Below are 10939 nucleotides of genomic sequence, written 5' to 3'. Positions count from 1 at the left end.
GAGTTTAAAAAGAATCAAGCAGTGGTTCACTCCTTCAACGACTTGTTTAAACTCTCATACGTTGAAAGTGCTTGGTATGAACCCGAAAGTGTTTGCTCGACGTGCTCTGCAGTACTGAAGAAAGTGAAATCCGGTAAGTGTTATAACCAGCATTTGTTATTTGAGACTCCCATGACTTGGCATTATCAACCGTATCACAAGTCGAAAGATTGCTACTTCTGCCAAACAGATACCGTTGGCCATCACTACAAAACTCGCAATCTCATAAAATATGCTAATGTGTTGACTGTATCGAGACCAACCCCGAAAGAAAACACAGGGGAGCCAACTGCAAACGGACAAGCAGACCCTTGCAGCGAGTTCCCGATTGAAAAAAATGAGGACTCGTCGTATGTTCCAAATCGGGCAGTAGTAAAGAAACGACATTTTATATCTAGCCAAGATTATAGTGATCTTAGTCGTGATTTGAATCTGTCTTATAGAGAAACAGAGATCCTGGGTTCACGAATAAAGCAGTGGAATGTAGTGGATGATGACTTTAAAGCAATGATGGGCAAAACGCTACTCGCGAGTAGCGTCTGCGTCGCAGCGCTTATACGTATCCAGAAACGACGCAGCGAATTTCACTTCAGTCTGCTTTCAGTTTTCATGAGAGTAACACCACGCTTCGCCGTTGAATATTTTTATTCGTAATTTTAGCGCGTTGGTGCCACCTATATATGTAACAATGCCCAAAATGGCTGCGTATGAGTGCCAATTATAGTTTTTGGTTTTAAGAAAAGCCAATAATGCCCAATGCTTGTTACGTGGTAATACGACTAAAAAAATGTTTTTTCTTTCCCAACCCTTTAGCCTAATTTTTACGTGAACGGATAATCGTTTATGTAACTTTTATATGTTTTCTAGACACACTCTGCAAGGCCTTTCTAACGATACCTCATACATGTCCAATGGACATCTGGATAAAAACTTCCAAGTCTCGTGTATATATAAGCGACTCATTTCAGCATGCTATTGTGGCTGCATTTTTCACTCGCGCGCACTGCCGTCCGCTGTGATAAGCGAGTCATTTCAGCATGCTACTGTAGCTGTTTTGGTCACTCGCGCGCACTGCCGTGCGCTGTGATAAGACAAACCCAAGTAATTTTGACCGCGAACTGAGCTATGTATAATGTACCTATATGATTGATATTGACTAGAAATGTTTATGTAGATACAATTTCACTTTTCTGCTTTAAGTGATATTTTTAGACAATATCTTTTGCTTCATTTTTTCCAGAATCGCAGAAGATGAGTGGGAAAATCCACATCCTTGCAATAAAGATCCTGATCTGTTGGAGAACAAGTGGGGCCTACTCAATACCTTTTATTTGACAGCGGCCTCCATCATGCAGGCTGGTTGTGATATATTGCCAAAGTAGCACTATAATCTTTATGTTATCTTTTCGTTTCTTCTATCGTAGTTGTAAATGTTTCTACATATTTTCACAGAAGTGCACCGTTCCGCACATTCACGGCAATGTGGTGGATAATTGCAGTTATAATACCCAACTCTTACACTGCTAATTTGGCTGCATTTTTGACCAGCTCAAAAATGGAGGATAGTGTTACAGACATCAAGAGTCTGGCGGAGCAGACAGCTATAAAGTTTGGCACTATGGAAGGTGGCAGTACGTATACGCTGTTTGCCGAGTCGAACGAGACTGTATATCGTCTGGCCTTCAATATGATGAACAATGAAGATCCCTCGGCGTACACCAAGGATAATAAAGAAGGAGTGGAACGAGTGTTAAAAAATAATGGATCATATATGTTTCTAATGGAGACAACTAGCTTGGAGTACAATATTGAGCGCAATTGCCAGCTCCGCATAGTAGGCGAGAAATTCGGAGAAAAACATTACGCCATAGCAGTGCCTTTTGGTAAGTGTTTAAAACATATAATTTAGAGTCTAAAAATCTAAACAAACATCGATGCATCAGAAACATCGATGTTTGCTATATAATACATCGATTTATTTTTGCTGTGCTTCATAATTTTTCATTAAAGAAATCTTATTAGGGTTACATGTTAGCTAAAGAATTTTAGAACGTGCTGAACAGTTTTCTGTGGTTCATAATTATTCAAAGAACAGTTAATTTGAAGCAGTTTCATCGAAAAAATTTGGAATTCCATACCCGCTCTCTATAGTAGGGGAGCCCAAGAGAGCCGAGCATTGGGTAGCTGATCAGAATAATAAAAAAAATTTGACAGGTGGATTTACTCGAGCGAGATTAAGAAATGGTGGGTTAACTACATCCTGAAAAGTGTGCATTTCAATAATCTGACGATTTGAGCGTGACACAAGGGATTGGGAGGGTCGCAAACTTGCAAAACGAAACGTTACCTTGACATTCTCGAGCGCGATTAATTTTTTTTATTATGAAGCAAACAGCTCAAGGATAATGGGAAGTATATCGTCCCTGAAATATAGAAACAGTGTAAATGCCATATACACTATTATTTGATAATCGCATCATCGGATAGACAATCCTTTACCCTATTAGAAAAATCTTTAGTTTTCTTAAATATCTTATTCGAAATTTTATAATAACAATGTAGTGTAGTGTGCCCGACCCACACTTAGCACCTGCGGTTCATATTGCTAAGTCGGCGTGTTTGTTGTGATCTTCCTGTGTGGCATACTTACCAGTGCACTTGATGCCACATGCGGAACACGCGTCACGGCTAGCACTATCGTTGAGCGTACGGCGCCGCATGAGGTACACTTGATGCTTGCTTTTGCAAGAGCAAGATCAGATTACCGAGCGTACATATGTATGTGGGTCAGCGCCACGATCCAGAAAATAAAGGTCGCGCCATTCGCGGACCGCTAACCCTCTCTTCGTCCATTGTGCAAGAAACATCGATTTTTATTAATTTGAATCGGCATCCTTACAATAAATTATGTATTCATAGAAAGTCCATAAAATACACCAATAAAAATTTGGTGCCTTTTCAAATTCAAAACTTGGCAATACTGCCTTTTGTTCGATGCTTCTTCTTTTTCTTGTCGAGTTCGTCTTGCTCTCTCATTCTGGTATATTTTGACGTCACGGCCAGTTGCTCTCAGCTCGATAGGCGCAATCTTGTATTCTATAATTCTTGGGTCAGCGCACATGTACCACATGTATGTACATAAACATGTCAATGCAAAATAGTAAGTAAGCATTTTGATTAGAAGTAGGGGAAATAGGGAGTGACCAATGTGATTGGTCACTCATAGAAATAAAAATTTAGATTTTAAACATATAAAAGACGGCGTTGAGCCGAAATAAAGTCATTCTTGTGATAAGACTCAAGCATGTATGTATTATCAGAATCAAATCGTGCATTTTAATGTAAGGACCAAATCGGCTGGAGAGCTAAGAAAATACTCACAGCCTGACAGGGAAATAATATATTGAATTCCTGCCCTAAAATATAGTCAGGCTAATATAAAAACATTACAGTAGGTTATATTATATACTAATTCGCGAAAAAACGAGATTTTATAATAACAGTGTAGGTACTACAATTGTTTACAAATAGTTAGGGAGTTCACAAGGTGTTGTATACTGTCGTACTGTTGTATGTCATAAACTTTAAACGGCGAGAACTATATTTAAGGAATTCGCAAGCTAACATAAAAGTTTTATTATGAAATTTCACACAATTAAAAAATAGTTGGTGGTGATTTCAAATCCTCTAAACATTTATTTAGCCGTTAAAACTTTACAACATACAACAATACGACAAGTACGACACCTTGTGAACCACCCAAGTGTATGGCGCACTTGAGAAAATGCCAAAGAAATTGTTGTAATATTAAAATAACGTTAGAATATTTTACTTAATTATATGGCTGCTAACCCTGTTGACGTTTGGACGTTTTTTGTGTAAAAAATGACGTTTTTTAACTTCCCAGTAATTTTTCTTTGTTACTAACTTTTATAAGTAGAAGTGATTTTGAATTATTTTCTTAATTATTCTTTACAATCTTTGTGTTTTGCTGCAGCTGCTTCCTCCAAAGGTTCTTTTTTGGATTCTTGAGGTTACGAGGCTTGCTGTAATGATGCAATTGCACATTAAAAGCCAAATCAGGTAGAGCCGATCTATTGCAGCAGGCACGCTCGCAAAAGCGTCAAAAAAGCTGTGCAGCATAAAACGCCAGAAAAAAGTAGGCGACTTGTTTAAGACTTCATTGAAAATGTACTGAGCGCAAAAAATACTGAAATATTAGGTCCATTCAATAACTTTTCCGGTAAGTACTTGCATCGAGAGCGTAAAAGAAAAATAGAGAGTAAAATTGAGAGCAAGAGAAAATTTTCAGAAAAAGTCATTGAACGCAAAACTAGTAAAACTTGCAACTTACACTGAGAAAAAGGATTAGTTTCGACAACTAAAGATATTAAGTTCCCGAATTTTGACAATATTTGGGAACTGTTACCAAGGATTGGGAACTATTACCATGGGTTGGTAATTATAACTAAATATATCAAAGCTTCTAATATTCACCTAGGTTGTACAAAATCGTTAACTTAGTTGAAGGGTTTGGTAAATACTAATAAATATTTTTTTGAAGCATATTTCTACAAATTCCATTCAACTTAACGTATGGTTCATAAAAGGATGTTATTAAGCTCTGCTAATACAGATAAGCTTTCTCTCAACACATGTATTAGTCATAGTTACCAAATCTTAGTTGAGGCAACCACGATTTGGTTTGAGAGCGGAACATATTCATGCTTGTGAGCCACCCCTAAAGAATGCTGAGCGCTCTCTGAGCACATGGGTGTTTCACATACGAAGAGCGCCAGCTGAGCAATCCACACAGTCCCACTCATAGTTGCCAACTTGGTGCTTTAAGCACTAGATTTAGTGCTTTTTGAAAATTAAAACGCCTAAAAAAATTATTTAGTGCCTAGTGCCGTTTTTAGTGCTTTTTTCTGAACTATAATTACTCCGATATAGTTAAGACCTGAAATAATTTTTAAATATTTAAAGCTGTAGCAGCACTGCATTTACAAAAATCTACAAATTTAAATGCACTTAAATACAACCATGATTGATAAAAAGCTGAACTTGCAAACCCACCTTTTTCAATTCTATTCGCCTTGAAAATGCTAGTAGATATGCGAGTAAGTTAAGAATTCCCTTTTTTTCTTTTCTAATTATTTGTAAAAATTTGTATTTTTGTACCACCTGAGTAAAACACATCGTTTCTTGGTGACAAATCTGGCCGCACAATTGCTCTAGCAGTAGAATTTTGAGATATCCTAACCTCAAAGTGCCAAAATCACGGTTTTTGGCGCTATTTGAGGTTATATAATGAAAACATAAATTTGTTTGCTCATTTCTACTTAGGGCATGATCTTCGTTTGTTGGGATTCGATCTTTCTTTCTTGAGATCAATCAGTTTTAATGTGCAGTACTTCGGTGTTACGTCGTAAGCATAAGTCATTATAGTATGTGGCTTTTCAATCGTTGTGAGCGAAAAAGTTTTGTTTATTGATTTATGTATGCATTGTTGTAAATATTGTTAATTTTTTGGTTTTGTTAAATACATACAAACTTTTATGAAAAAAGCATTCATTGATTCAAAACAATTTGGTGCTTTTTGTGTGGTAAAACGCTTTTTTCCAAGTTTTTGGTGCTTTATGAAAATCAAAAGCTGGCAACTGTTGTGTGTCTACAAATAATTAGTAAGTAAGGTCAGTAATGTAAACTCACATGTGACTGCAATATTATATAATAACGTTCTTAACAACAACATTAAGAATGCAAGCAAAAAGAGTTATGACTCATATATATGTCACAAATTGTGCAAAGCGTTAGCGGCCACTTGCTTTGTAGAAACGATCATATTGCAGCTTGCACATGTGGGTCACTTTTGTGAAGACATTTGTAGTGTTGAATTTTCTCAAGACGATGAACTTTGTAGAGCAACTGTGAAACAATTGGTTTCACAATTGATATTTCTCAATATATGAGAAGTCAATATAAATTTAATTAGAGTAAAATAAAAGCAATGAGACTTTACTACAAGAACATTTAGAAAATGCAAAACTACAAAATAATAAATTATGATTGGTCACAATATGAAAATTTTGGAAAAGTAACTTAAAATTGGGAGTGTCTTAGATTTAAGGAGAAATGTAAAATTTATTATAAAAGCAGTGTTTGTGCACTGAAATAAACAGACTTGTTTTGAATCAAGAATCGGCGGCATTGCCTCTAACTTGTCTCATCAATAAAAATAGGCCTTGAGGCCATCATCCTTTTAGCGTGGCTCGCTTAAAAGCCAAAAGTTAAAAATACTTAAAAATAACAATATAAAAAAAATAAACATAACATGGCGATCCTGTCAAATAACTCTAATAAAAACAAATAAATTTAAATAAAAATTATATTCATGACGGAGCAAAAGAGGATCTGGACAACCTGTTTGAAGAGCTGAACCACCCAAGATCCTACGAAGAAGAAAATATAGATGGTGAATATGTCCCTGAAGCACTGACGACAACATCATCCACACCAATATCAAAATACGTCCCAACTCCGCTCACGGCTGGACCTAAGCCACTAACAATCGGAGCTTACAGAAAAAGACAAATTAAAAACGATAGCACAGAGCATAGTGCACCAAAACGAAAAACCCGAGGAGGTAAGGCGGTGAAACTACGAAGGAGCTTCACAGGGTAATTCCATTAGCTACTGGAGAGAACAAACGAAAATTAATTGCGGAACTAATAGAATTGAAGAAAAATCAACATAAACAAGATAACAACTGAGGCATGGTTTGGACAATTGTACTTCCAAAAGCCAAAGAACAGCAGCANTGTTCTATATCGAAAAAAACTATACCCCTATTTTTTTATTTTGAAAAAAAAAAAAATAAAAATAGGGAGTGCTCAAAGCGCTCAAAGGTTTCCATGTATTTTATATGGGGGAAAAACAACTTTTCGTAGAAATAGTGTAGAATTCTTGAAAATCAACAGTTTTCGATCGGAAAACTTTTCTTATCTTCAGGAGATTCCCAGTAATAATACGCAATTGTCTCTTTAACTATTTTTTCATAGCAACTATATTTTATAGGTCCTCCAAAACCCCTAGAAAATGCAATGAAAAAATATGTAATCATAAAAAATGGTTAAATAAACAATTGCATATTAATACTGGAAGTCTCCTGAAGAGAACGACAGTTTTCCGATTGAAAAATATTGATTTTTAAGAATTGTGTACCATTTCTACGAAAATTGGTTTTTTCTCCATATAAAATACATGGAAAATTTTGAGCGCTTTGAGCACCCCCTAAATACTTTTTTATTTCAAAATAAAAAAAATAGTGGTATATTTTTTCGATATAGAGGAATCCTAGGGGGTGCCGGTATTAAAATTCCAACTTAATTTTTTTGGACCACTCTACTGTACATACATACGCACGTTAAAAGTATGCTTTCTACAATGAAGCTTTGCAGAGGATACATTGGCCACTAAATTAACATACATATTAACGACAGATAAATTAATATTTTATATCAATAATTGCATGGAAAATGAAATTTTTTGCCCTCAATTGATTAAAAGGAAAAAATATTTCCCATAATTTTATTTATTTTCAACAATTCACGACCGACGTACGTGATCTTTCTGCTTTGTATTGGCGTTAGCGTTTCCAAATTTTGAAATTCAACGCCCACGCAACGCAAAAGTTGTATGTGGACCGGCCTCTATTCTTTGTTTACGCAAATTTCCCCATATGTACATATAAATCAGACCTGGGCAGCGCCTGCCCGGCGGGCATATTCGCGTATACATACACGCTCTGATTTAGAAGGCAGCGAAAGCTTCATTCAACCCCTGTGGGGAAAATCTCTAGTTTTGAACTGGTGCTCTTCTAGTACATTTAGAACCACGTGTTTTCAAATACAAAATTAAATTTACATTCATTCAAACAAATTTGATTTCAGATTGAAAATACATTTCTCTCCAAAAAATTTAAAATTGCTACCATGGTAACCCAAAAAGAAAACATCTTGTTACTTTTTTCGTTTATAACTGATTCGAAACTATAGAAAATGGGGTGCAAAGCGAACTAGATCCCATATGTCGAATTTAGGACTGGTTCTGAACTATAGAAAAGGTAATGCAGCGGGGGACAATTTCCAATTCCTATGACATCGCTGTGTCAAATTCGCCAGTTGTTTGCATGCAAAAGAGATTTATCGCGAACTAGTAGTGGTTCTAAATGTACTAGAAGCGCACCAGTTCAAAACTAGAGATTTTCCCCACAGGGGTTGAATGAAGCTTTCGCTGCCTTCTAAATCAGAGCGTGTATGTATACGCGAATATGCCCGCCGGACAGGCGCTGCCCAGGTCTGATTTATATGTACATATGGGGAAATTTGCGTAAACAAAGAATAGAGGCCGGTCCACATACAACTTTTGCGTTGCGTGGGCGTTGAATTTCAAAATTTGTCAACGCTAACGCCAACACAAAGCAGAAAGATCACGTACGTCGGTCGTGAATTGTTGAAAATAAATAAAATTATGGGAAATATTTTTTCCTTTTAATCAATTGAGGGCAAGAAATTTCATTTTCCATGCAATTATTGATATAAAATATTAATTTATCTGTCGTTAATATGTATGTTAATTTAGTGGCCAAAGTATCCTCTGCAAAGCTTCATTGTAGAAAGCATACTTTTAACGTGCGTATGTATGTACAGTAGAGTGGTCCAAAAAAATCAAGATGGAATTTTAATACCGGCACCCCCTAGGATTCCTCTATATCGAAAAAATATACCACTATTTTTTTTATTTTGAAATAAAAAAGTATTTANGAAATCTGAAATCAAATTTGTTTGAATGAATGTAAATTTAATTTTGTATTTGAAAACACGTTTACATACCTTTGGCTGTAGCTGAATTTGCGGAGGTGCTGACTGTTATTGGTTATATTCCAGAAGGTCCCATAATGTTAAGATGTTAACACAAATATTAGTTTTATATTACCAAACTATGAAAAAGCATCTGCGACGTGCAGACTGAAAGCATATTTGAACGAAAAACCCGCCAAGCAAAAATCTATTTAAAGAAAACAAGCCCCCCNGAAAGCATATTTGAACGAAAAACCCGCCAAGCAAAAATCTATTTAAAGAAAACATGCCCCCCGCTGCATCCCTTTTTCAGTAGTTTCGAACTAGTTCAAAATTCGTTAGATGAGATCTAGTTCGTTTTGCATCCCTTTTTCTATAGTTTTGAACCAGTTCTAAATTCGTCATTTTAGATATAGATTTCTAAAATGGTTTTTAAAAAGTACGACATATCGCCGCTTTCGAGCTGGTGGCGATCTAGTTACTATCGGACTGGTTCGTTTTTGGGGATAAAGATCTAGTACGGAACTACAAATTTGGTTCACCAGTTCGGGGTTTCCCTACAGGGACCGCACAACTTGTTCGCACGCACACAGTGACATCAATTTCTCGCACAAAAATTCTCTGTCGAAGCTGCCCACCTCTGATATAAATATATGTACATACATACATATCGATGGTCCTGTGCTATAACGACACAATTCAAAATTCAAAAAATGAAAACTGTTACTACTGTTAAGTGGCTCATGTCCCTAATCCTACTCAAATCAATGTCTAACCTTTAGTTCTTACATTAGCAATCCTTATTGCTTACTTAAGTAAGGGTTGGAAATGGATTAGACAAGGGTAAGAGACAGTAGTAACAGTTTTTATTTTTTGAATTTTGAATTGTGTCGTTATTCAGAGGACCATCGATATGTACATATGTCCTTGAACAACAGACCAAAAATAAATTTTTTCACCAAGGATTATACTTCATTCAGGTATACAGCATAGCTGCTACAAGTAGCAATCTATTTTGGGGGTGTTAAAAAGTGCTTAGTTGTTTCTTCTTTCTGCGGCACAAATGATTATATCGTCAAAGACGTAACAACATCGCAACTAAAATGGAAAAGGTCGTGACTGATATTTCTTTTTTTTAATGATGTGGGTAGCTGTAATTCGATGAAATCCATCATACAAATCAAAAAGTGAATTTCGAATTTTTTATTAGTTATGACTAGGGAAGACAAAAATATGCACAAAAAACCTAATTATATGATCATTAAAATGACTCCAAAATATTAAAAATATGCTTAATATATGCCCCAAAAATGTATATTTATGTATGTATAACGAAAATGTTTCGATTAACGAATTGTTGAAGACATGGGCCCCAACATAAAATAATTCTAATTCACAATTAATAATTTCTAATTAGAATACTATTGTAAATTACCTTAACATATTTTCCTAAAAATACTTCAAAATGTTTACTAAAATTGAACTACATACTTACATTCACACATCTAAATTTGAATTATAGCTACTTAAATTTATACTTACCTGTATTTATAAACTACATGTATGTACATTAGGGTGGTCCTTAAATGTATTATGTCCATTATTACATCAGATTTCCTAAACGTCAACCCCCACATCGATGCTAATATAGTCAAAGATATCACAAAAAAATGTTGGTCCCGATCTGAGACGGTTTAGGCGTGTCGCACAGGGGTCATTTTTTTCATCTAATACCCAAAATCGGTACTACTAACGTCGAAGATGTCACATATAAATTTTGGTCCTGATTTGAGTAGGGTAAGGCGTATCGCACAGGGGTCAAAGTTCAGATTCCCCTATGGAGACTCAACAAAATTTAAGTTAATATTTTTTTATCTAATACCCAAAATCGATACTACTAACGTCGAGGATATCACATATAAATTTTGGTCCCGATTGGAGTCGGTTAAGGCGTGTCGCACAGGGGTCAAAATTCAGATTCCTCTATGCAGACTCCAATCGGGACCAAAATTTATACGTGATATCTGCGCCTACAGTAG

At 35.7% G+C, this 10939-nt stretch overlaps 1 protein-coding gene across 1 annotated transcript in view; it reads left to right on the top strand.

Annotated features, from left to right (window-relative positions):
- The window catches only part of LOC108363371 (glutamate receptor ionotropic, kainate 2-like), a gene marked incomplete at its 3' end in the record, with an annotated part of 30456 nt that extends 26253 nt beyond the window's left edge, over positions 1–4203 (top strand). The window contains exons 8-11 of the mRNA XM_017616714.1: positions 1280–1417; positions 1492–1922; positions 2062–2069; positions 4159–4203. Coding sequence (XP_017472203.1) covers positions 1280–1417; positions 1492–1922; positions 2062–2069; positions 4159–4203 — 622 coding nt within the window. The remainder of the gene's footprint in view (positions 1–1279; positions 1418–1491; positions 1923–2061; positions 2070–4158) is intronic.
- Positions 4204–10939: the final 6736 nt, after the last annotated feature.

The sequence above is a fragment of the Rhagoletis zephyria genome, unplaced genomic scaffold (genome assembly GCF_001687245.7).
Source record: "Rhagoletis zephyria isolate East Lansing unplaced genomic scaffold, Rhagoletis_zephyria_1.1 Rzeph_scaffold_01260, whole genome shotgun sequence".
Lineage (NCBI taxonomy): Eukaryota > Metazoa > Arthropoda > Insecta > Diptera > Tephritidae > Rhagoletis > Rhagoletis zephyria.
This window is presented reverse-complemented; position numbering and strand designations above follow the sequence as displayed.